A 27823-nucleotide genomic window follows, 5' to 3' on the forward strand; every position below is an offset into this window, starting at 1 on the left:
GTATAAGATGATTAGGGGGTTAGATAGGGTTGACAGTGTGAACCTTTTCCCGCGTATGGAGTCGGGTATTACAAGGGGGCATAGCTTTAAATTAAGGGGGGGTAGATATAGGACTGAAGTTAGGGGTAGGTTCTTCACTCAGCGAGTCTTAAGTTCATGGAATGCCCTGCCAGTAGCAGTGGTGGACTCTCCCTCTTTATGGGCATTTAAGCGGGCATTGGATAGGTATATGGAGGATAGTGGGTTAGTATAGGTTAGGTAGGCTTGGATCGGCGCAACATCGAGGGCCAAAGGGCCTGTACTGCGCTGTATTCTTCTATGTTCTATGTTCTATGTTCTATAACTGCCAGACTGGGTCTGGGACAGATGATGAAAGAATCAACAAGAGGAAAAAACATACTCAACCTCATCCTTACCAATCTGCTGGCTGTAGACGCATTTCTATGTTCTATGTTCTATAACTGCCAGACTGGGTCTGGGACAGATGATGAAAGAATCAACAAGAGGAAAAAACATACTCAACCTCATCCTTACCAATCTGCTGGCTGTAGACGCATGACAGCATCAGTAAAAGTGACCACCGCATTGTCCTGGTGGAGACGAAGTCCGGCTTTCACATTGAGAATACCCTCCATTGTGCTGTGTGGCACTATCACCATGCTAAATGCGACAGACTTGAACTGATCTAGCAGCTCAAGACTGGGCATCCATGAGGTGCTGTGGGCCATCAACAGCTCCTTGAAAGTGGAGTCGCAGGTAGATAGGATAGTGAAGAAGGCTTTTGGTATGCTTTCCTTTATTGGTCAGAGCATTGAGTATAGGAGTTGAGAAGTCACGTTGCGGCTGTACAGGACATTGGTTAGGCCTTTGTTGGAATATTGTGTGCAATTCTGGTCACTCTCCTATTGGAAGGATGTTATGAAACTTGAAAGGGTTCAGAAAAGATTTACAAGGGTGTTGCCAGGGTTGGAGGGTTTGAGCTACAGGGAGAGGCTGAACAGGCTGGGACTGTTTTCTATGGAGCATCAGAGGCTGAGGGATGACCTTACAGAGGTTTATAAGATCATGAGGGACATGGATAGCGTAAATTGACAAGGTCTTTTCCCTGGGGTGGGGGTAGTCCAGAACTAGAGGGCATAGGTTTAGGGTAAGATGGGAAAGATTTGAAAGGGACTTAAGGGACCATTTTTTCACAAAGTGTGGTGCGTATATGGAATGAGCTGCCAGAGGAAGTGGTGGAGGCTGGTACAATTGCAACATTTAAAAGGCATCTGAATGGGTATATGAATAGGAAGGGTTTGGAGGGATATGGGCCAAGTGCTGGCAAATGAGACAAGATTAAATTAGAATATCTGGTCAGCATGGATGAGTTGGACTGAAGGATCTGTTTCCATGCTGTACATCTCTTTGATTCTATAACTCTTTGACATCTGAAGATAATTTTTGGGACTTGAGCCTGGTTCCTCTGCTCCAGAGGTAAGAAGACTACCACTATACCACAAAAGCCCATGGGACATCTGAAAACGGGTGATTCTAAAGTATCAGTAGGTGCAGCAAACCATTAGGAAGATATGTTGTCTTTTGTTGGAAGAAGATTTGAGTACAGGAGTAGAAATACCTTAGTTCAATTCATTTGTGAGAGCATGTCTGGAGTATTGTGTGGAGCTTTGGTCCTGTCACCCAAGGAAGAATAGGGCTACCATACAGGGTGTGCTGCAGAGGATCAGCAGACTGCTCCTTGGGATAATCGGACTGTCCTCGGAGGAGAGATTGAGGAGGTTGGATTTTTATTCTCTGGAGTTTAGCAGAATGAGAAGTGAAACTATAAAAGGTCTAGTCAAGGTGGATATGGAAAGGATGCTTTCCCTAGCTCAGTGTGGTGTGGACCGGAATCAGAAACACGTTGTCAGAACAATAAGGAATAGGTCATTCAGGACTGAGGTGAGGAGTTCTCTATTTAGAGATAGGTAGGTCTTTGGAATTCCTTATCTCAAATGGCTTCGACACTGAGCAGGTCCAAGACAGAGATCAATCAATGTCTCGATACTGACAGCATCAATGGAGAAAGGGCTATCACAGGAACATGGCATTTAGCCAGGATCAAGAATGGTGGAACACAATTTGAAGGGCTGAGTGACCTACCGCTACATTCCTCTCTCTTTCTCTATTTGAAGATCATCAGTTGGCCTGTCTTGCTCTGAATTGGCAGCTTCTATAGCTATGTTCTGCAGTTCAATCTCATCCTCACACTCTGTGCAAATGGAAAGACGTGTGAGCTTCGAGAAAGAGCTGTTAACTTAATGAATGTTGGCCAGCGATCCGCACAACAAGCCTTTCTGTTCAGTTGGTCATTGTGCACCAAATAAACAGCTGTCTCTGAGCCTTAGTGAATAAAATCTTTTTTATTCGCTGTGACAATTCATCCATTTAGCTTGGAATTTAACATTTAATTTACCTGTCAGTCAGTGACAAATTTTTTTCATGTGTTTTATCATTTATGATTTAAGTTATGAAACTTCTTAAGATTGATGGTTTGTTTCCAAAATTTCACTCATCCCACTGCTTAAACAAGGATCATTGGAAAACTACAGCACCTTTTCTCCTGACTTCACTTTCTTGCTCTACCCCGCGATTGTCTAACAACCTATTGATCTTAATCTTAACTACATTCACGGACAGAACATCTACAGGTCTCTGGGTAGTGTTTTCCAATAACTCACAACTCTTCAAGTGAAATTTCTCCCCACTGCAGCTCTTATCCTTTACCTTGTCCACTAGGTTTAGACTCTATCTAGGGGTAAACCAGCTTCTCACCATCTAACCCATCAGGTCATTCAATAATTTTAGACCTTACAATCAATGTGATCCCAAAGTGGATTTGGTGCGGACTTCCAGGACTTTTGTTTAAGGAACAGGGATATACTCCCAAGTCAGGATGATGGGTGGTTTGGTGTGAAGCCAGCAGATGGTGGTGTATCTTGCTGCTTTTGTCCTTCGGAACGATGAAAGTCTTGTGTTTGAGAAATGCGTTGGTGCCCTAAATTGTAGGGAGCACATGTTTACGGAGGTGGGGGTGCTGCCAATGAAGCAGGCTGCTTTGCTCCAGATGGTCTCCATTCTTCAGTGTTTTTGAAGCTGCAATCCATCCAGGCAAGTGGACCGTATTCCATCACACTCACCAGACTTGGGTCTTTGTCTTCACAACAATGCTTCTATAGGAACTTCTATATCCACCAGAGACAGCAGACAGGGTGAACACCTCACACAGAAAGATGAAGCCTCTGACAGTGCAGCATTCCCCTAGCACTGCACAGGAAACATCAGCTTGGATCTGCTCAGTCTTTAGTTGCCCACCTCTAATTGCCAGCAACTCAGACAGCAATTCCTGGACAGGCATAACCACACTGGCATCAAACGTTGGCCCACACCAGTGTAAAGACAGTAGATTCCTTCAAGGGTATCTGTGAACCCACTGGGTTGTCACAACAACTGATGATAGTTTCATGGTCACTATTACTGAGACTAACTTTGAATTCCAGATTTTTAAAAAAATACTTGAAATTAAATTCCAGCAGCTGTGATGGGATTCAAACTCCCCTCCCCAGATCATTAATCCTCTGGATTACCCGCCCAATGATGCTACCACAGTGTCACCATATCCCCTACCATGTTCTAGACACTGGATTGGGGCCTGACTCAGAGATACCACCAGGTCAAGACTGGCATCTGATTTAAAATCAGAAAACATTACCCCAATATGTCATGCTCTGTATTTCCTCTATATGACATATTCTGAATATAAAACTGGGGAAATTAATGATTCTCTTAAAGAAACTTTGCCAATAACCTCCCCCTCTCTTTTATCTGCCAGGAAGCTACTGAACAGAACTCCCAGAATATCTGACAATTCCGTCATGAGCTGTTATCTCCTGCAGACATTAAAGCGTTCTAATGATCAGGTACCGGAGACAATACAAACTGACATCTCCGTTCACCTCAGCTCAGAGTGACACTTAGAGGAGCTGTGCTGACAGATAAGCACAAGAATCTGCTACCTATGGTGGGACAGCTATATTAATTGCAAAAATAAGTTTCCACTTGTTCAGTGGGGGACTGTGAGCTCATCCTCATTTAATCAAACATTTAGAAGGTTACTTTTAAAGAGAACATCCCCTGCATACAATCACTATTAGAACTATAACTAAAAAGCATTAGTTCAGATTTTTAAAAAGAATTTTTATGCTAAAAGTTATATCCAGCCAACATATGCCAGTGTTTACTCTCCAGCGGAGACACCTCCCACTCAATTTTGTCTCATTTCATCAACAAATCTTTCTATTAATTTATTCCTCATAAGAAACAGGAACAGGAAGAGGCTGTTCGACCTCTCAAGCCTTCTTCACCATTCGTTAGGATCACAGTTGACTGGAAATTCCCCTGTCCGCTTTCCCCGTAACCCTTGATACCCTGACTGATTAAGAAGCTATCTCAGCCTGAAAGACACACACCTCTTTGTGGCAAGGAGTTCCAAAGACTCATAACTCTCTGACAGAAGAAATTCCTTCTCATCTCAGTCTGAAATTGGTGCTCTTTTGTTTTGAGACTGCAGGTTGGGGACGTAGCTTTAAATTGAGGGGTGATAGACATAGGACAGATGTCAGAGGTAGTTTATTTACACAGAGAGTAGTAGGGGCATGGAATGCACAGCCTGCAACAGTAGTAGATTCACTAACTTTAAGGGCATTCCAACAAAATGGTCACTGGACAGGCAGATGGATGTGAATGGAATAGTGTAGGATAGATGGGCTTCAGATTGGTTCCACAGGTCGGCACAATATCGAGGGCTGAAGGGTCGGTAGAACATAGAACATAGACATAGAAAAGTGCAGCACAGAACAGGCCCTTTGGCCCATGATGTTGTGCCGAGGTTTAAACCTAATGTAAATTATAATAACTTAACCTACGCACCCCTCAACTCATTGCTGTCCATGTGCATGTCCAGCAGTCGCTTAAATATCCCTAATGACTCTGCTTCCACTGGCAACGCATTCTGCGTAAAGAAGCTACCTCTGACATCTCCTCTGTACCTTTCCCCTAATATTTTAAAACTATGACCCCTCGTACCCATCAATCCTGCCCTGAGGAAGAGTCTCTGGCTATTGACACTATCTATTCCTCTCATTATCTTGTATACCTCAATCAGATCTCCTCTCTTCCTCCTTCTCTCCAGAGAGAAAAGTCCAAGCTTATTCAACCTTTCTTCATAGGCAAGCCCTCCAGTCCAGGCAGCATCCTGGTAAACCTTCTTTGCACCCTCTCCAAAGCCTCTGTATCTTTCCTATAGTAGGGCGACCAGAACTGGACACAATATTCCAAGTGTGGTCTCAACAGGTACTATCCTGTAATGTTCTAGGTTGAATGTCTCTGGTCCCAGACTCTCCCATGATGGGAAACATCCTATTTTACCCAGTCTATGTTTATGTAGATTCTCCTAAAATACAGGTTGCTATACCATTCACCTCAACTACACCCTGTGGCACATCCTAATTACTCTCTGCCTAAAGATCTCTCTCCTGAATTTCTGTCTGTGTTTATTAGTGACTACCTTTTATTGATGATTCGTAGTTCTTGAGCTTGTCTCTTCCCCCCCAAAAAAGTCAAAATATTTTCTCCACATTCACCTTTTCAAATATTCTGCAATCTTAAAAACTGCTAACAGGTCTCCCCTTGCTCCAAAGTAACCCTTGTTCTAGAGTAAGATATTCAATTGGTCCTGATAACTACAACCATTCTGTTCTAGTGTCATAGAGTCACAGAGATGTACAGCATGGAAACAGACCCTTCGGTCCAACTCACCCATGCCGACCAGATATCCTAAATTAATCTAGTCCCATTTCTCAGCATTTGGCCCATATTAAAACCCTTCCTATTCATATACCCATCCAGATGTCTCTTAAATTCTGTAATTGTACCAGCCTCCACCAATTCCTCTGGCAGCTCATTCCACACACGCACCACTCTCTGCTTGAAAAAGTTTCCCCTTAGGTCCCTTTTACATCTTCCCCCTCTCACCTTAAACCTATGCCCTCTAATTTTGAATGGCCCCACACCCCTGGGGAAATTGCCATGTCTATTTACCTATCCATGTCCCTCATGATTTTATAAACCCCAATAAGGTCACCCCTCAGCCTCCAATGATCCAGCGAAAACAGCCCCAGCCTGTTCAGCCTCTCACTACAGCTCAAACCCTCCAAACCTGGCAACATCCTTGCAAATTATTTCAACCGTTTCAAGTTGCACAACATTCTTTCTTAGCAGGGAGACCAGAACTGCACACACTATTCCAATAGTGGCCTAACCAATGTCCATTACAGCCTCAACATGCTCTCTCAACTCCTGTACTCAATACTCTGACCAATAAAGGAAAGCATACCAAACGCCTTCTTCACTATCCTATCTACCTGCAACTCCACTTTTAAGGAACTATGAACCTGCACTCCAAGGTGTTTTTGTTCAGCAACACTCACTAAGACCTTTTCATTAAGTGTATAAGTCCTGCCCTGATTTGCCTTTTCAAAATGCAACACCTCATAGTTATCTAAATTAAACTCGATCTCCCACTCCTCAGCCCATTGGCCCTTCTGATCAAGAACACATTGAATTCTGAGGTAACCTTCTTCGCTGTCCACGACACCTCCAATTTTGGTGTCACCTGCAAACTTACTAACCATACCTCTTATGTTCACATCCAAACCATTTACATAAATGACGAAAAGCAATGGATCCAGCACTGACCCTTGTGGCACTCCACTGGTCACAGGCCTCCAGTCTGAAAAGCAGCCCTCCACCACCACCCTCTGTCTTCTAACTTTGAGCCAGTTCTATATCCAAATGGCTAGTTCTCCCTGTATTCCATGAGTTCTAACCTTGCTAGCCAATCTAACATGAGAAACCTTGTCAAATGCCTTATTCAAGTCCATACAGATCACGTCCACTGCTCCACCCTCATCAGTCCTCTGTTACTTTTTCAAAAAACTCAATCAAGTTTGTGAGACATGATTTCCCACTCACAAAGCCATGTTGATTACCCCTAATCAGTCCTTGCCTTTCCAAATACATGTAAATCCTGTCCCTCAGGACTCTCTCTAACAATTTGCCCACTGATGTCAGGCTTATTGGTCTCTCGTTCCCTGGCTTGTCTTTACCGCCCTTCTTAAACAGTGGCACCACATTTGCCAACCTCCAGTCTTCCGCTACCTTACCTGTGACTGTCGATGATACAAATATCTCAGCAAAAGACCCAGCAATCACTTCTCTAGCTTCCCACAGAGGTGTAAGGTATACTTGATTAGGCCTTTTCCACTTTTATGCGTTTTAAGACACCTCCTCCTCTGTAATATGGACATTTTCCAACATGTCACTATTTACTTCCCCATGTTCTAGATCTTCCATATACATCTTCACAGTAAACACTCATTTAGTACTTCCCCCATTTCCTATGGTTCCACACACAGGCTGCCTTGTTGATCTTTAAGGGGCCCTAGTCTCTTTCTAGTTACCCTTTCATCCTTAATGTATTTATAAAATCCCTTTGGATTCTCCTTAACCTTATTTGCCAAAGCTATCTCATGTCCCCTTTTTGCCCTCCTTATTTCCTTCTTAAGTCCATTCCGACTGCCTTCATACTCTTCTAAGGATCACTGCTGTCTCTGGTGTCTCCTCGTGCATTCTTTTAATATAGAGACCACAATTATGCACATTTCTCCAAGTGTGATCTGATCAGAGTTCGCTACAATTGTTCAAGTTTTGAATTCCATATCACTAAAAATGAAGCCCAACTTGGTTTGCGTTTTTACAGCTTTGTTAACCTGATAATTGAAACCTGTGTCGCCACACTACCCCTCTTTGTGCTATGGTTCAATCTCCCTCATCGAAAGGTCCTTTTGTCGTTGCTGTCCTTGTTGGAAACTGCCCACTAACTGCTGGAGAGAAAAAAACCTCAAGGATGGACCGGTCAGTCTTGACAACATCTTAGTTTGACATCTCATTCAAATGACAGCACCTCAGCCAATGCAGCATTCCCTCAGTGTTGCACTGGGGTGTGTTGACCTAAGAATTTTGTGGTCAAACCTCTGGAGTGGAACTTCTGACTGATTGGCCAGAGTGCTACCTACTGAGCTGAGTGGGGTCAATTAACTGAATGGGACAAGTACTGAAGAGCCTTCTGGAGGAATAGCTTGGTGATGGTCAGTGTCTTCCGTGGGGCTGAGGGGGGGATTTGTGTTTTTTTCGTAAGAAACGTCAAATGACCTAGGGTGAACAGTCTGGTAAACTGTAACTGAAATCTGCAGAGACAGCTATACTCAGATCAAAGATGATTGAAGAGACCAAGTGCATGAACAGTAGGACAGAATCAACTTACGAAGGCCTTGGGCAGGTACAGAACTCCCAGTTCATATGAGCGGATCATCAGCTGAAAGCCATTCTTTTCGAGAGTTCCCCAGGCAGCCTTTGACAGATTGGCACTGAGGTACGGGAGGAAAATAGGAGAACTATCAGTCATGAAACTTCATTAAAATTGTGCTTTTTTATAATTCACTACACATCAGTTTACAAAAACTTCACAGACTGTCAAACTCCTTCTGAAAATATGGAAATAAATCTAGTAAGTCCTTTTCTGGTTTATCTTTGCAGACATCATTGACACGTCTTTGATGTATTAATATATTTAAAATCTACATCAGTTGTAGATCCTGTCTATGCCGTCTCACTCCAGGTTGTTACACCTTACGTAACAAACTTTTTCCACCAATGACCTCCATGTCAATGTGAATAATGAAGAGTTTTCCTGTAAGGTGACCACATGACAGTGCAATCTGGTACATTATGTTCCAACCATTCTCTCAGAATCACAGAATGTTAGAGCACAGGAGTAGACCATTTTGCCCATTATGATGATAGATGGTTCGCTGAAGGAGCCAACCAATTAGTTCCACTCTGCTCCTGTCCTTTTCCAATTATACCCCCGCAGTTGAGGCCAAAACACCGAATGCTTAAAGAAGGAGTTAGATGTAGTTCTTGGGGCTAAGGGGATCTTCTGCAAGGAATCCTCAGACAACAGCATTCAAGGTGGTCCCAGGTGGTTTCTCTCCCACAGTGGGGCCTTTCATTTTCAGGGAACGAGCCAGACTGTTCTGCTCTGCATTCTGCCCAAAACCTCAGGGGGCCTGAGCAACCAGGACCAGGCCCAGTGCACAAGGTAGGAGCTGATCAGAGATCTGAATGCGAGGCCATAGAATATAGGAGCAGGAATTGGCCATTCATCGTCCCAAGCCTGTTCCACCATTCAATATAGTCATAAAAATGACCTTCCTCCTCAACACTGCTCTCCATCCATTCCCCATATCCATTAATTCTATTTGAGTCTGTAAAATCTTTTGGCCTTCACTCTTTAATGTAGAGTTGCTACAGTGCAGAAAGAGGCCAGTCAACCCGTTGAGTCTGCACTGACCCTCTGCAAGGCATCCCACCCAGTCATCTCCATAGCCTGCGTGGGTTTTTTTTTTACCATGACCAATCCACCTAACCTGCACATGTTTGGACTGTGGAGCACCCAGAGGAAAACCACTCAGACACAGGGAGAATATGCAAACTCCACACAGACAGGTGCCTGAGGCTGGAAGTGAACCAGGTCCCTGGCACTGTGAGGCAACAGTGCTAACCACTGAGCCACCCCATGTTTACTTCAATACAAGGAATGGATCAACACTCTATTGTTGAGTGCACATGAGGCCAGGACCTTGCTGTTAATAACAAGACATTTCCAATTATCGCAGCAGACAAAGGAATAAATGATATCTCAAAGTAATTTGAACACTAATAATTAAAGACTCTCAATATGAGATCACCTTTCAGAAATCAAAACCAATTACAAAATGTGATGATTCACTCCAGCATACTCGTGTTTTGTTAATGTCCTTGAGCAAGGCTATGTTAAAGTAGGATGAGGCAAAGTGACATTTCACAATGACTTGTTATGATCCAGAATGCATTTTGTGCTCACACAGAAGAAACAAATTCAATAGTAACTTTAAAAAAAAATACTTGAAAAGGAAAGATTTGCAGAGCTCTGGGTAAAGAACATGGGATAGGACTAATCGAAAAACTCTAAAAGAGCCAGCACCAATGTGATGGGTCAGGTGGCCCCTGTCTGCATTATTGTAGTCGATAAATAAATAAATACCACTACAATCTTTGTCCATGACATAAGTGGCAATTATGTCAAATTGCATACATTTAAAAGAGCTAGCACCAACGTGATGGGTCAAATGGCTTCCTTCTGCATCACTGCAGCAACGAAATAAATAATATTACAATCTTTGTCCATGATATCAATTTGCACACACAAAAGTCTGAAAAATATCAACATGAGAACAGCTGAGGGACAAATATCAGCTCATCTTTAAAACAGTGCCCCTGGGAAGGCAGGTAGGGCTTTAGTTTAAGCTCTTGTCTGTTGATCAGTCTGTTGTAACATTTAAAAGTTATGTTTGGTTATCTCCTGTCTTCATCCTTGAAATGAAATTTTGAAATGGCTGCTATTTTAAAAATCTTTCTTTGAACCAATTTGGCCAAGAAGAATATGTTTGGTTAAGACAACAGAACACACCAAGAACAAAAATAGGCCATTCAGCCCATTGAGTATGCTCCACCATTCAATGATGTCATGGTTATCCAATCATCTCCAACTCCACTTTCTTACTTTTCCCTCCTAACCCGTGGTTCCCTGATTAAACTTTTGTCTGTCTCAGCCTTAGTGACTGAGCCTCACCAGCCCTCTGTGGTAAAGAATTCCACAGATTCACTCCCCTTTGAGGCAAGAAATTCCTCCTCAACTCTATTTTAAATGTACAACTTCTTACTCTGAAATTGTGCCCTCTGATCTTGGACTCTCCCATGAAGGAACGCAATCTTCCCACATCTACTCTGTCAAGTCTCCGGAGAATCTCCTGCTTTTCAATAAGGACGCCTCTTACCCCTCTACATTCCAATGAATGCAGGCCCAATCTATTCAACATCTCCTCACGAGACAGTCCCTCCATACCTGGCATCGGCCCAGTGAACCTTCTCTGAACTGCCTTCAATGCCACTGTATCTTTCCTTAGATGAAGGACCACAATGGCTTGCAGTATTCCAGTTGTGGTCTGACCAGTCTCTGGTATAATTTCAGCAAAACTTGTCTTCTTTTATGTTTCATTCCCCTTGAAATAAAATTAACTTAGATTACGGATGAGAAAAGAGCTCAACTCATTGGCAGATACCTTTCAGGTGTATGAAGAACTGATCTGCATTTATAGGATGCCTTTCAAATCATCAGTAAGTTGATACACTACCTCAGCAATGCCGCTATTGCTGCCATAGCAAATAGTGACAGCAAAGTTTCAGAGATATCAAGGAGAGAAACCAGATGATCAAGGTTAGTCGAAAGATAAATATTACCCAATATCAGCCGATAGATTTCCTCTGCCCATTCTTCAAAATACTGCCAGATATTTTACTTCCTCATGAGGCCTTACCCAGAAAAAACACCTCAGGCAGTGTTGCATTCCCTCAGCACTGCACTCCACAGCTACAGCCTGCATTGCATATTCAAGTCTTCAGAGTGAGGTTCGAAGCCTTGGCTTCTCCTAGCAACGTGCCACTGATTGAGCCTGCAGCTGACACAGTGTTAACTCTCCCTTTACAATAACTGAACGGTGAGGGCATGAGACCATCTGCACCATCAGGACTAGTCCAACGTTCAATAAGACCATAGCTGTTCTGCTTGTGATCCTGTTTTCCCCATCCAAAACCTGGAACTACCTTTTCTATTGAAAATCTAACCAACTTAAACACCCAGCTTTCACCAGTTTCTGGGCAAGAGGCGTCACAGACGAACAACCCTCAGAGAGAGAAAAAAAAAATCTCCTCCTCTCTGTCATAAACAACCTCTTATTTTAATCTGTGTCCCCTATTTCTAGTCTCCCCAAAAAGAGAAAACATTGCCACATTACCAGAAGGATGTGGAGGCTTTGGAGAAGGTACAGGTATAGTTTACCAGCATGTTGCCTGGTTTGGAGGTTAGTAGCTACGTGGAGATATTGAACAAATTTGGTTTGTTTCTACTTGAACATTGGAGGCTGAGGAGCAACCTGATTTACAGAATTATGAGGCACGAACAGTATGGATAGTCAGAGACTTTTTCCCAGGATAGAAGTGTCAATTTCTAAGGAACAGAGGCTTGCAGTAAAAGGGGGTAAGTTTAAAGATGATGTGAGAGGCACGTTTTTTTCCACAGAGTGTGATAATTGCCTGGAGTGTGCTGCCAGAGTGGTGGTGGAGGTAGATACAACAGTAAAGTTTAAGGTCTGTTTTGATAGATAAATGAATGGGTAGGGAATAGAGGGATGCAGATGGCCTAGAGGCAAAATATATTTAATTTATAAAGGCAGCATGTCATCACAGTCTTGGTGGGCCGAACGGCCTATTCCTTTGCTGCACTGTTTTTTTCTATCCTTCCACCATCTACTAAGTGAATGGGTTTGAAGCCCCCATGGCAGATGGTGACATGTGAATCAATGAAAATATGGAATTAAGAGCTAACAGTGACCATTTAACCATTGTCAATTGTTGCAAGCATTCATCTGGTTCACTAATGTTCTTTAGATAAGGAAATCCCTGGCTCAGTAGTTAGCACTGCTGCCTCAGTGCCAGGGACCCAGATTCAGTTCCAGCCTTGGAACACGGTGTACAGTTTTCACGATCCCCGTGTCTGTGTTTCATCCCCCAGTCCAAAGATATGCAGGTTAGGTGGATTGGCCATAAATTTCCCCACAGGGTCCAGGGGTGTGCAGGATAGATGGACTAGCCATGGGAAATGCAGGGATATAGGGATAAGTTAGGAGACTCTGTGTAAAATGCTATTCATAGGGTTGGTGCAGCTCCCTTGGGTCAAATGGCCTCTTCTTGCACTGTAGGGATTCTATGAAATCTGTCACCCTTATCCTGTCTAGCCTACATGTGACTCCACACCTACTGTAATGCAGTTCAAATGGCAATTCAAGTTGGGCAAAAATGTTGGCTCATCCAGGGACACCAACATCACGTGAACAAATGTTTAAAGATCCATCACATCACAGTCCTGCCAAAGTGGACCAAGTTCACATTCACCCACATTATACTCACCTCCCTACTTACCCAGCCCATCCATATCACTTTACACATCCTCTTGACAACTTACCTGCTTGCCCATTGACGCCATCTGCAGATTAGATTTTTTCCTTAGATTAGATTAGATTCCCTACAGTATGGAAACAGGCCCTTCAGCCCAATAAGTCTACACTGATCCTCTGAAGAGTAACCCACCCAGAGCCATTCCACTACCCTCCCCCGACTAATGCACCTTACACTATGGGCAATTTAGCATGGCCAAGTCACCTGACCTGCACATCTGTGGGAGAAAATCAGAGCACCCAGAACAAACCCACACAGACACTGGGAGAATGTGCAAACTCCACACCGACAGTCACCCGAGGTGGGAATCGAACCCGGGTCCCTGGCACTGTGAGGCAGCAGTGCTAACCACCGAGCCACTGTGCCACCCTACCAGATATTCAGTCCCCGCATCTGTGATGAAAAAATGGCTTCCCTATAAACCTAAACAGAACTGATGGATTGATGCAGCCCATAATCTGAGACCGTTGACTGATGAACTGAATTGTTTTCAGTCACTTATCATTGTAACCCAGTACATCATTCAAAACAGAGCAGGGAAAATCAATAGGAAGCATGCTCCCTTTTATTAAAAACCCTGACCTCAATTTAAGTGGCACCATTAAATGACTCCATCTTTTACACAATATGAACATCCCATCGTTGGCTGCACTGAAATCTAAATTAAATCATTTCACTTCATTTAACACAATGCAGATACACTCTGAAGATTCACAATGTGACACCAGTACTCCGCCTCACAGGTAGTTAATAGCAGGGACACCTTTCTGGCATTTATTCTACAAGACTGATAAATGTTTAGGGAGCTCAGAAACAAAACTGCCTTTTAAATTGGGAAGTGTAGTATAGTGCTTAGGGTATGGAACTTGTCTCCAAAGATTGGACTGACAATTCAGAGGCAAAAGCCTCGATGGAGATCACTTGGCTCAGTTGGCTGGATAGTTGATTTATAATAGAGAACTACCAACAATGCAGGTTCAATTCCCACTTGGCTGAGGTTACTGTCAAAGTTCCTCGTTTTCAACCTCGCCCCATGTCTGAGGTGTGATAACTCTGGTTAAACTCACCACCCATCGTCTCTCTAATAAGTGAGCATCCAATGTGAAAGGGCATGTTTTGCTGGAACGTAATGGTTGGGGTGGCACTTGCATCTCACAGCACCAGGGATCTGGGTTCATTCCAGCCTCGGGTGACTGCCTGTGTGGCATTTGCACATTCTCCCCGTGTCTGTGTGGGTTTCCTCCCACAGTCCAAGGATGTGCAGGTTAGGTGGATTGGCCATGGTAAATTGCCCATAGTGTCCAGGGATGTGCAGGCTGGTGCAGGATGTCCAGGTGCTGCATGGGAAAATTCTGGATTAGTGGTGCTCGAAGAGCACAGCAGTTCAGGCAGCATCCAGGGAGCAGCGAAATCGACGTTTCGGGCAAAAGCCCTTCATGGGAAAATGGAGATTAAAGGGAGTGGGTCTGGGTGGGATGCTTTTGGAGGGTCAGTGTAGGCTTGATGGGCTGAAGGGCCTGCTTCAGCATTGCAAAGGACTCTATTCTATTCTGTGTAAAGTCCAAATCACACCACAGCACTGGGGAATTTCAGTTCAATTGATAAAATATGTGGTATAAAAAGCTATTATCAGTAATGTTAAAATGTTTTAAAAACCTACCTGGTTCACGAGGGGAGGAAAGCAGTTTTCCTCACTTGGCCTGACTGACAGGACTCCAGATGAGTTGTAATGTGGGTGACTCAGAGTGGCAATGGGCAGGGATTTTTTTTTTTCTTTATTCATTCATGGGATGGGGGCATCACTGGCTAGGCAGCATTTATTACCTATCCCTAGTTGTCACATCCGTGCAGCCCCTTTGAGAGATCCAAGTGGTTCTGTGCCCCATCCCCTGATGGGTCTGCTAACATCAGCATGAAGCAAAATCAGAAATTGCTGGAGAAGCTCAGCAGGTCTGGCAGCATCAGTGGAGGAGAAAGTGAGGACTGCGGATGCTGGAGACCAGAGTTGAAAAATGTGGTCGCTCCGAAAGCTAGTGCTTCCAATTAAACCTGTTGGACTATAACTTGGTGTTTTGTGATTTTTAACTTTGTACACCCCAGTCCAACACTGGCTCCTCCATGACTGTTGTTAATAAATAATTTAAGGTGAAAACTTCATGCAACCACAGATTTCTTTGTGGGATTTACAGAATTGGCCAGGTACACCCTGCTTGATACTTGGGTGATTTTACGAACATGTTCTCAACTCACTGGTGAAATGGAAACACTGGTACAATTTACCTGAGTGCACGCACGCTGAGGGACAAATGAGCACTCACACTGCGCTGCAACAGCAAATTATAGTTCTTTGGTCTCGGATGACAAGGTCGGGATGCTCTCAGATCTCCTTCAGCTGTCAAATAGGAGTCCACACAACACTATTTCAGGATAAGCACTTGTACAGGATGTAAATCCACAGGTTAATGGCTGATAAGACAGGAGGATGGGAGTTACTAAGATAGCAAATGTAAATCTCACATTGAAACATAAAAAACAGGAGCAGGAGAAGACTATTCGATGTGGGGAATAATCAAGCAGAAAATAATCAAGTAAGCCAACAGATTGCTAAGGCTAATGGAAGACTGGTCTTTACATCTGGAGAACTGGAATATAAGGACAGAGAAGTTATGTTGCAGTTATACAAAACCTTGGTTACACCACACTTAGAAAGGTTAGGTTGGTCCTGGAGAAAATACAATGTAGTTTACAAGAATAATATCTGAACTTCAGGGGTTACATTATGAGAAGAGGTTATACAAATGTGTACCAGGGGGCATAACTACAAATTGAGGGATGATAGATTTAAGACAGACGTCAGAGGCAGGTTCATTATGCAGAATTGGTAAGGGTGTGGAATGCACTACCTGCTAATGTAGTCAACTCAGCTACATTAGGGAGATTTAAATAATCCTTAGATAAGCATATGGATGATTTTGGGATAGTGTAGGAGGACGAGCTGAGAATAGTTCACAGGTCGGCGCAACATCGAGGGCCGAAGGGCCTGTTCTGCGCTGTATTGTTCTATGTTCTAAATTAACTCGGAGAAAGTGAGAAAGGGCTGAAGAAAGGCTCATGCCCGAAACGTGGATTCTCCTGCTCCTTGGATGCTGCCTGACCTGCTGCGCTTTTCCAGCAACACATTTTCAGCTATGTTCTAAATTAAGCTTTTTTCCCCTCTAATTTAGAAGGTTAAGAGTGATCTGATTGAAGTCTTCAAGTTAATAACAGGAAAAGACAGGATAGATAAAGATTAACTATTTCCACTGGTTAAAGATTCTAGAACCATGGGGCATAGTCTGAGAATTAGAGCCAGACCGCTCAGGAGAGATGTTTGGAAGCACTTCCACACACAAAGGGTGGGAGAGGTTTGGAACCCTCCTCCACAAACAGCAGTTGATGCTGAATCAGTTGCTAATGTTAAATCTGAGATAGACAAGTTTTTGTTAAGCAAAGACATTAAGGGGTAGCACAGTGGCCGAGTGGTTAGCACTGCTGCCTCACAGCGCCAGGGACCTGGGTTCAATTCCAGCCTCAGGCAACTGTCTGTGTGGAGTTCGTACACTCTCCTCGTGTCTGCGTGGGTTTCCTCCGGGTGCTCTGGTTTCCTCTCGCAATCCAAAGATGTGCAGGCCAGGTGAATTGGCCATGTTAAATTGCCCACAGTGTTCAGGAATGTGTAGATTAGGTGCAGTGTCAGGGGTAAATATAGGATAATAGGGTAGGGGAATGGGTCTGGGTGGGTTACCCTTCGGAGGGTCGGCGTGCAAAATTGGGAGAGAGAGAGAGATGGAGAGAAAGAGAAAGAAAGGAAGACATTTTTCATTGCTGGAAGCTTCTAGGAAAGGGAGACATCACCTTAAAATCAGAGTCAGTCCATTCAGGAGAGAAATTAGGAAGCATCGAGGTGGCACGGTGGCGCAGTGGTTAGCACTGCTGCCTCAGCGCCAGGAACCCGGGTTCAATTCCCACCTCGGGCAACTGTCTGTGTGGAGTTTGCACTTTCTCCCTGTGTCTGCGTGGGCTTCCTCCGGGTGCTCCGGTTTCCTCCCACAGTCCAAAGATGTGCAGGTCAGGTGAATTGGCCGTGCTAAATTGCCCGTAGTGTTAGGTGCATTAGTCAGGGGGGAATGGGTCTGGGTAGGTCGCTCTTTGGAGGATTGGTGTGGACTTGTTGGGCCGAAGGGCCTGTTTCCACACTGTAGGGAATCTAACTTACCTACACACAGGGTAGGAGGAGTGAAGAACTCTGTTCCACAAAAGGCAACATATTGGTTAAAGTAATTATTTTAAATCTGAGATTGATACATCTTTGTCTCACAAGAGTCTAGAAGAACACAGAGCCAAGTGAGGTGGTTGGAGTTAAGATGCCAATTAATTATTCCGTAATTGAATAATGTCACAGGTACAAGAGGCTGAATGAGCCGATTTCTGCTCCTGTCTCTGAGAGTCAAATTGGATGTGAGGACACTGTCAGAAGAACCTAGCTGATTTGTACAAATGATATTAGACACTACACAATTTATTCTGAATTAACCTCCAGTGTTAATCCTGATCTGACACTCCCCGACAGAAGGATAACAAGGGAGGTGTCTCATGATGGTGGAAATGGCAGCTAATGATCCTCTGGATGTGGATGCTGGTGGGATGGTGGGTGAGGACAAAGGGGACCCTACTGCTGTTGTGGGAAGGAATAGAGTGGGTGAGGGTGAAGTGCGCGAGATGGACTGGACCTGGCTGAGGGCCCTGTCAATTACAGTGCTGGGGAAGCCTCAGTTAAGGAAGAAGGTGGAGATTTCAGAGGCCCCTCTATCGAAGTTCTGACATAATCAGAACAGAGGTGATGGAGACAGAGGAACTGGGAGAATGGAATAGAGTCTTTACAGAAAGCAGGGTGTGAGCATGTATAATCGAGGTGCCTGTAGGTGTTGGTAGTTTGTGATGGAGGTTGGTGGTGAGCCTTAGCCCAGAAATGGAAACAAGAGTCGAGGAAGGGATGGGAGGAGTCAGAGATGGACCAGGTGAAGGTGAAAGCGGGGTGGAAATTAGAAACAAAATAGATAAACTTTTTCAATTCCCCCCTCTTCACTACCAAAGGTCCCAAGCGCAGCTTCCAGGGGAAGTAGAACTTTACTTGCACTCACTACTCACAACGTGATCTCCTCAACCCTGGGGCAACGAAGCATAATCTGGGTGACCCCTTTGCAGAAACTGATGTTCTGCCTGCAAAAATGACCCTGAGCTTATAGTTGGCTGCCGCTCCAACACAGCACCCTGTTCCCCGGCCATCTCAGTCTTGGGCTTGCTGCAGTGCTCCAGTGAACTTCAGTGCAAGCTGGAAGAACAGCACCTCATTTTCCGCTTGGGGACCCTGCAGCCTCCCAAACTCAATATCGAGTTTAACAATTGTAGGGCTTGAGACATCTTTCCCCATGCACCAGGCCTCGATATCACACAGGCTGCTAACCACACGCTACCTACTGTCAGTCTCCAATAGTCCCCATTAGCAGCTATTCATTCCGCAAGACAGACCTTTAACCACTCCTATCTCCGTCCAACTGTTTTCCTCTCTCTTTGGGCTCTACCTCCACTTCGCATTTACTCTCACCTCCAACCTTATCTTCTGCATTAAACAAAAACATCCTTTTCTTAGCTACCACCTGAGGGTCATTGAACAGGAACATTAACTATGATTTCTTTCCACAAATGTTTCCAGACCTGCTGAGATTTTCAAACAGTTTCTGTTTTTGTTTCGGATTTTCAGCATCTGCAGTTTTTTCAGTTCTTTTTTTGTCCTGCATTTCAATAGATTCTGTCCAACAGAGGGAAATTTGACAGACACTTCAATCATGCTTTCACAGAAACAAAACGTGCTGATGCAATTTAGATTATTATGAATGCACATTCATTCACTGCAGAAGGCTATTGGGGATTACAGTTTATTAATTCAATTGCCTGCTTCTGGTAATCTCATAAACAGAAGCAGAAAGTTCAAGGCATTTCTGAGCATCGACATATTTCAGGAAGTCTGGGCTGCATTGCCAATTTATCCGCACTCCCTGATTCTTTTCCCAGGGAGCTGTAACCATCTCCCCCCCCTCCCTGATCCTACCTGATAACTCCCTCGAGGAGTTATCAAATTTCCATCTGAAAATCATTTCCCAACTCGCTGCTGCCACCCTTTCATGGCCACTGCATCCAGGAACAAACCTGGTCATATCAAACCCCCTAAAACCTGCTCAAGGAAACACTCACACTAACATCTGTGGGCACCCAGGGATAGATCAGCTGCACGGTGGCTCAGTGGTTAGCACCGCTGCCTCACAGCGCCAGGGACCTGGGTTCAATTCTGCCTCGGGCGACTGTCTGTGTGGAGTTTGCACTTTCTCCCTGTGGCTGCATGGGTTTCCTCCGGGTGCTCTGGTTTCCTCCCACAGTCCGAAGATGTGCAGGTCAGGTGAATTGGCCATGCTGAATTTCCCTGTAGTGTGCAGGTGTGTGTAGGCTAGGTGGATTAGCCATGGTTCATGCAGGCTTATGGAGATAGGATGGGTGGGATACTCTTCGGAGGGATGGTGTGCACCTGATGGGCCAAATGGCCTGCTCCCACACTGTAGGGATTCTATAAAATGCTGGGAATCGTATACTACTGAATCCTACCATCCAAGACTAAATTGCTATTGGATTACCATACGAAAAGGAAGAACATGTCGGGGGGAATGGGTGAGTGGCACTTGGGTTGTTCAATCAGAGACCCACCACAGCCATGATGGGAGGAATGGCTCCCTTTTGTTGATACAACTATTCTGTGATCCTGTGAACAGATAAAAACTTAATCAAGCACCAGTTTTGTGCTCAAAAGGTGACTATATCCAATATAATTGGATATTGGAAATCTGCACAAGGGAAGCCTTTTGCAGAGCATTTCAGGGAACATCCCTGGGACACATGCACCAAACAGCCCCACCGCCTTGTGGCCAATTACATCAACTCCCTCTCCCACTCCATCAAGGACATGCAAGTCCTGGGCCTACTCCACCGCTAAATCCAAGCCACCCGCCAACTGGAGGAAGAACGCCTCGGGTTCCTCCAACCACACGGGATCAATGTGGATTTCACTAGTTTTCGAATCTCCCTTCCCCCACCTCATCCCAGATCCAACCCTCCAACTTGGCATCGCCCTCTTGAACTGTCCTACCTGTCCATCTTCCTTCCCACCCATCTCCTTTTCCCTCCCCAATGACCAATCTCAATCACCCCCGATCTACCTATCATATTCCTATTGAAGGGCGTATGCCCGAAACATCGCTTTCCCTGCTCCTCAGATGCTGCCTGACCTGTTGTGCTTTTCCAGCACCACACTCTCAATTCTGATCTCCAGCATCTGTAGTCCTCACTTTCTCTCACATGGTGAAGGACAGCCAATGATGGAAATGTGTTGCTGGAAAAGCACAGCAGGTCAGGCAGCATCTAGGGAACAGGAGAATCGACGTTTTGGGCATTAGCCCTTCTTCAGGAATGAGGAAAGTTGGTCCAGCAGGCTAAGATAAAAGATGCTCCCTATCTTTTATCTTAGCCTGCTGGACCAACTTTCCTCATTCCTGAAGAAGGGCTAATGCCCGAAACGTCGATTCTCCTGTTCCCTAGATGTTGCCTGACCTGCTGCGCTTTTCCAGCAACACATTTCCATCTCTGATCTCCAGCATCTGTAGACCTCACTTTCTCCTCGAAGGACAGCCAATCCCAAACATAGAGAAAGGAGGGAGAGAGGGAGAGTCAGAGAGACTGAGGAGAGAGAGAGAGAGACAGAGAGAGAGAAAGAGAGACAGACCAAGAGAGACACAGAGTCAGAGACAGAGAGAGAGATGGGCAGCGAGAGAGAGAGAGAGAGAGCACGAGAAACAGTCAGAGTGAGAGGGAGAGAGGGACAGAAAGGGAGAGAGGGACAGAGAGGGAGGGGTGAATAGGATGAAAACAAAAAGGGCAGGTGGGCTTAAGAAAGGAAATGAAGGGATAGCAAGACCGAGAGGGTAAATGGAGAGATAAAGTGGATAAAGTAACAAATGGGCTGAGAGAGGAATATTAATACGGAGAAGGGAAATAGTCACACACAGCAGGAAGGAGCTGGCTGAGAGAAATCCTCCTATTAACAACTTGGAATTCAATTCCACAACTGGCAGCCCTTTATTCACAGCAAATGGATTACTCAAAGGTCAAGAGCATCACTTAACCTCCTTCCCACCACAATTATCCTTCCTCCCAACAGGGAAGGTGCTTTTCTCCCTCTGTCCCAACAGGAGCTTCTGAACTAAAACATAGCCTGTACTTTTAATTAGGCGTTACTCCATCATTCCAAAGAGACACAGCACTCAGCACTGTTCAGGAGCCATCACACATTCTGACATTCAATTTCTTTCCTGAAGAGAACTGGTGCTTATATTTTAAGTGGTCACTGATTTTTCAAGTGAGCTAACTGAATGTATACTGACTGTGGTGTAAGTTCTACCAAACAAATGCCCCAAAACTGGCTGCATGTTAAATTAATGGCCTTTGTAACAGATTCGCAGACCTACAACAGTGCAGCCTTCAATCATCTAAGGAACAGAGAGTGTGATGACAAGGACCTCAAACCTGGCACTAAGACCATAGAGTACATGGCTGTAGTGTTACCTCCTTTCTGTTTGCATCAGATACAGACAATGTACAGGAGACACATCAAATACTCAGAGAAACATCACCAGCAATAGCTTCACAAAATTCTGCAAATCCTCTGGCAGGAACATTGCTCCAAAACTAGGGTCCATTCAACGAGCCACTGCTCACAGCATTGAGGAACTAGTTACAATCCGGACTCTGGTTATTGCGTACCCCGGATACTGTCAGTACCCTGGTTACTGTCAATCCCCTGGTTACTGTCAATCCCCTGGTTACTGTCAATCCCCTGGTTACTGTGCGTACAGCATTGAGGTACTAGTTACAATCTGGTTATTGCATACCCCTGTGACTGTTCCGTACTCTGGTTACTGTCCGAACCCTGTTCCCCGGTTGCTGTCAGTACCCTGGTTCCTGTCCGTACCCAGGTTACTGTCCGTACCCTGGTTCCTGTCTGTGCCTCGGTTACTGTCTGTACCCTGGTTACTGTCAGTACTCTGGTTACTATCCCTACCCTGGTTCCTGTCTGTGCCTCGGTTACTGTCCGTACCCTGGTTTCTGTCCGTACCCTGGTTCCTGTCCGTACCCTGGTTACTGTCAGTACCCTGGTTACTGTCCGTACCCTGGTTACTGTCCGTACCCTGGTTACTGTCCGTACCCTGGTTACTATTCCTATCCTGGTTCCTGTCTGTGCCTCGGTTACTGTCCGTACCCTGGTTCCTGTCCGTACCCTGGTTCCTGTCCGTACCCTGGTTACTGTCAGTACCCTGGTTACTGTCAGTACCCTGGTTACTGTCAGTACTCTGGTTATTGTCCGTACTTTGATTCCTGTCCATACTTTGGTTCCTGTCCGTACTTTGGTTCCTGTCCATACTTTGATTCCTGTCCGTACCCTGGGAAGGGCTTATGCCCGAAACGTCGATTGTTACTGTCCGTACCCTGGTTCCTGTCTGTGCCCTGGTTACTGTCCGTACTTTGATTCCTGTCCATACTTTGGTTCCTGTCCGTACCCTGGGAAGGGCTTATGCCCGAAACGTCGATTCTCCTGTTCCCTGGATGCTGCCTGACCTGCTGCGCTTTTCCAGCAACACATTTTCAGTACTGTCCGTACCCTGGTTACTGTCCATATCCTGGTTACTGTCCGTACCCTGGTTACTGTCCGTACCCTGGTTCCTGTCTGTGCCCTGGTTACTGTCAGTACCCTGGTTATTGTCCGTACTTTGGTTCCTGTCCGTACCCTGGTTACTGTCCGTACCCTGGTTACTGTCCATATCCTGGTTACTGTCCATATCCTGGTTACTGTCTGTACCTTGGTTACTGTCCATACCCTGGTTACTGTCTGTTCCCCAGTTACTGTCCCTACCCTGGTTACTGTCTGTGCCCTGGTTACTGTCAGTACTCTGGTTACTGTCCGTACCCTGGTTACTGTCCGTACCCAGGTTACTGTCCGTACCCTGGTTACAGTCTGTACCCTGGTTACTATCCGTACCCCGGTTACTGTCTGTGCCCCGGTTACTGTCCCTACCCTGGTTACTGTCTGTACCTTGGTTCCTGTCCATACCCTGGTTACTGTCTGTACCTTGGTTCCTGTACATACCCTGGTTACTGTCTGTACCTTGGTTCCTGTCCATACCCTGGTTACTGTCTGTTCCCCAGTTACTGTCCCTACCCTGGTTACTGTCTGTACCTTGGTTACTGTCTGTGCCCCGGTTACTGTCAATACTCTGGTTACTGTCAGCACCCCGGTGACTGTCCGTACTCCGGTTACTGTCAGTGCCCTGGTTACAGTCAGTACGCTAGTTACTGTCAGTACTCTACATCTGTCTGTAAATTCCTTGTGTCTTCTTCACAACATACTTTCTATTTTGGTGTCATCTGCAAATTTAGAGACCATGCCTTCACTCTCCTTATCTAAGTTATTGACATAAATTGTAAGAAGTTGAGCTCCCAACACACAACCCTGCCAGACCTATCACATTGTGCCAATCAGAAAGATCCATTTACATATACTCTCAGTTTTCCATTAGCCAGCCAATCTTCTATCCTAGTTGCGTTATGTCTACCTATAGCATATAGACTGCAGCAATTTTGAGAAGGCGGTTCACCACCATCTTCTCAAGGGCAACTAGGGACAGGAGACAAATGCTGACCCAGCCAATGGCACCCACATCCCTGAGTGAATAAAAATGAAGCTAAGATGTTACCCTCTAAACCGAATTTTTACCTTCTGCAATAACCTTTGATTGACACCTTAAATTCAAACATATTACATCAATAAACTCCTCTTTATCCACAGTGCATGTTAACTGTACAAAAAACTCCAATAAATTGGTTAAACATGATTCCCCTTTCACAAAACCAGACTGATACTTCTCGATTGCCTTGCGTTTCTCTGAGGATGCAGCTATAGTCTCTTTAATGATCATTCTAATGTCTCTCTAAGACAGATATAAAGCTAACGGGCCTATAGTTTCCTGACAGACCTGCTCAGCACCTCCGCCATTCACAATGCTCATTTCAGGTTTCCCGTATCTATAGTATTTCCCACTTATTATAATTTCCTGTAAGATAATCCCTCTTTATTATAGTTTCTTGTTAACGTTACTTTCCAGTCTGATGGAAGCTACTCAGAATCCAGCACATTTTGGAAATTAACACCAATGTATCTACTAGCTCATTAACCACCTCTCTGTAAGACCCCAAGGGTGAAGTCCATCTGAACCCAGAGACTTATCAACCCTGCAGACCAGCAGTCTGCTTAGAACCACTTCCCTCATGATTGTAATTGCACTCAATCACAGTGTGGGAGTAGGCCATTCAGCCTATCGAGTCTACTTTGACCCTTGGAAGAGCATGTCACCCAGACCCTCCCTATCCCTGTACTTCCCTATGGCTATTCCACCTAACCTGCACATTTCTGGACTATAGGAGGAAACCAAAACACCCAGAGGAAACCCACGCAGACACAGGAAGAATGTACAAACTCCATACAGACAGTTGCCCAAGGCTGGAATCGAACCTGAGTCCCTGGCACTGTGAGGCAGCAGTGCTAACCACTGAGCCACTGTAACACCCGTCCATGCCTTACAATTCCTGGTTTACAGCTATTGCTGGAATATTCTTTGTATCCTTTACAGTGAAGATAAGCAAATTACATGTTCAGTTCATCTCCCACTTCATGGGGTTTCCAACTGTAGGAACACACCATTGCAACTGCAGTGCATAGCAACTGCAGAAGACAACAAGCCCCAAATAGGAGAGGTGATCATGCAGTGGTAATGTCACTGGGTTAGTATGGCAGAATCCCAGGCTAACGTTCTGAGGACAAGGGTTCAAACCCCACCGCGCAGATGGTGAAATCTGAAGTCAACTAAAAACAAATCTTGAAATTAATAGTTAGACAAATGGCGTGATCACTGTTGATGGTCAAAAAAAAAACACATCTGGTTCACTAATGCACCATGGGGAAGGAAATGGGCGGCAAGGTGGCACAGTGGTTAGCACTGCTGCCTCACAGTTCCAGAGACCCGGGTTCAATTCCCGCCTCAGGCAACTGACTGTGTGGAGTTTGCACATTCTCCCCGTGTCTGCGTGGGTTTCCTCCAGGAGCTCCGGTTTCCTCCCACAGTCCAAAAATGTGCATGTTAGGTGAATGGCCATGCTAAACTGCCCATAGTGTTAGATGAAGGGGTAAATGTAGGGGAATGGGTCTGGGTGGGTTACTCTTTGGAGGGTCGGTGTGGACTTGTTAGGCCGAAGGGCCTGTTTCCACATTGTAAGTAATCTAATCTAAAACAAAAATCTGCCATCCTTACTTGGTCTGGCCTACGTGTGAGTCACAGTAAAGTGGTTATTCTTAATAAATTTTGGATGGTTATTGGGATTGTAATGGTGTGTAGGGAAATGGGAAAGGTAGAGATTGACACGAGAGAATAAGACTAGTGCAGTCACGACGGGCTGAATGTCCTCCTTCTGCACTGCAACAATTCAGTGATTCTGGCCGAGCCAGCAACGCCCACATCCCACAAGCAAATAAAACACAAGCATTAGGGCCCTCTCACTTTTATATTTCCTTTGGAAATCGATTTCTTGGGCAGTGTCACACTCCTTCAAACCTGCAGACTATGACCTGGAGTGGGACTTGAATCCCCAATATTCCGACTTCCAGGTAAGAGAGCGACAAGCTGAATCAAGGCTGGCCAAGGCAGGATACTCGTCCTGGGATTGAAAGGGTGCCTCAGGACAAGAGGAATTCTGGATAAAGGGAATGGATTAGCAAAAGAAATCACATAGGCAGAGCTAGAAAACAGATTACCTCTTGCATTACAATAACACACAGCCAAATATTTATAAATGAGATTTAAATTACCTTTGATTTCAAGCTACAATAAATCTCCATAGCATTTAACGTCACAATTTTAGTTATGCTCCCAGAGATCGGGCTGTCAGCTCAACAGTACACTCACTGATTGATGACTGTGATGGAGATTGACTCTCACAGAACATGAAATGAGTAAGAGAGTTAATGTGTTGAGCTCCCTGTTCAGCTATCCTGCTTGGCAACCTCATTTCACTTTCCATCGCTTCAAGCACTTGCTTGAATAGTGAGGACAGCCCAATTCATTAGATCTGCATTGAGAATCAGCATTTTAATACCTACCAGATCGGAGTCAGTGGCAGGGCACACCATTCATTATAGCGAGCAGCCAGAAATGGACAGAGATTTAAAGCAGTCCTGAGGAGCCCAGGGAAACCAACTGCTGACTCTGCCCTGCCAACATCTGGGTACCAAACTAAGGCTTCTGCTTTGACAGTCAAAGAGATGTACAGCATGGAAACAGACCCTTTGGTCGAATTCGTCCATGCCGACCAGATATCCCAACCCAATCTAGTCCCACCTGCCAGCACCTGGCCCATCTCCCTCCAAAGCCTTTTTTTTTAGATTAGATTAGATTAGAAAAGTCCACACCGACCCGCTGAAGCGCAACCCACCCATACCCCTACATGTACCCCTTTTTACCTAGCACTACGGGCAATTTAGCATGGCCAATTCACCTGACCTGCACATCTTTGGACTGTGGGAGGAAACCGGAGCACCCGGAGGAAACCCACGCAGACACGGGGAGAATGTGCAAACTCCACACAGTCAGTCACCTGAGTCGGGAATTGAACCCAGGTCTCTGGCGCTGTGAGGCAGCAGTGCTAACCACTGTGCCACTGTGCCGCCTTCCTATTCATATACCCATCCAAGTGCCTCTTAAATGTTGCAATTGTACCAGCCTCCACCACTTCCTCTGGCAGCTCATTCCATACACGTACCATGTGTTTCTCACACGGACAGCCTTTTACTGTTAGAAAGATCTAAAATCAGACTCACAGCAATGAGTGGTGCAGCTCAGCACCAACACACTCATTTGAAACCTGATTACCACCGAGCAAGTGGATGTAAGTGTTCCCACAACATTACTTCAGGAAAAAAGCAGGTGGTTCTCCCCGTTATCCTGGCCAACATTTATCCTTCAAACAACACCACAACCTTATTTGTTTATTTGACAAATGCAAATTATTAAAACTCAGTGATTGTCTCCTCATTTGCTGAGATGGAATCTTAGAGTCACACCGCACGGAAACACCTCCTTTGGTTCAGCCCATTCATGCTGATCAGGCTTCCCAAACTAAGCTAGTCTCATCTGCCTGTGTTTGACCCACATCCCGCTAAACATTTCCTATTCATGCGCCTTGTGGTTAGCCAGTCATTAAGTCAGTGCTCCTCAGCAATGTGTAGCATTGTGCCTCTCCACACGTGTACAAAGGATTCATACTGAGAGAGGGAGAGAAAGAGAAAGAGAGAGAGAGAAAGAGA

At 45.0% G+C, this 27823-nt stretch overlaps 1 protein-coding gene across 4 annotated transcripts in view; it reads right to left on the reverse strand.

Annotated features, from left to right (window-relative positions):
• tdp1 (tyrosyl-DNA phosphodiesterase 1) overlaps nucleotides 1-27823 on the reverse strand; it is a 134363-nt gene that overhangs the window by 23546 nt on the left and 82994 nt on the right. For 2 of the 4 annotated variants that reach the window (XM_043696957.1, XM_043696958.1), the window contains exon 14: nucleotides 8423-8525. In XM_043696957.1, coding sequence (XP_043552892.1) covers nucleotides 8423-8525 — 103 coding nt within the window. Of the gene's footprint in view, nucleotides 1-8422; nucleotides 8526-15583; nucleotides 15665-26021; nucleotides 26215-27823 lie in introns of those variants that run through there. The other 2 variants (XM_043696960.1, XM_043696959.1) reach the window with 2 other exon arrangements.

The sequence above is a fragment of the Chiloscyllium plagiosum genome, chromosome 10, assembly GCF_004010195.1.
Source record: "Chiloscyllium plagiosum isolate BGI_BamShark_2017 chromosome 10, ASM401019v2, whole genome shotgun sequence".
Lineage (NCBI taxonomy): Eukaryota > Metazoa > Chordata > Chondrichthyes > Orectolobiformes > Hemiscylliidae > Chiloscyllium > Chiloscyllium plagiosum.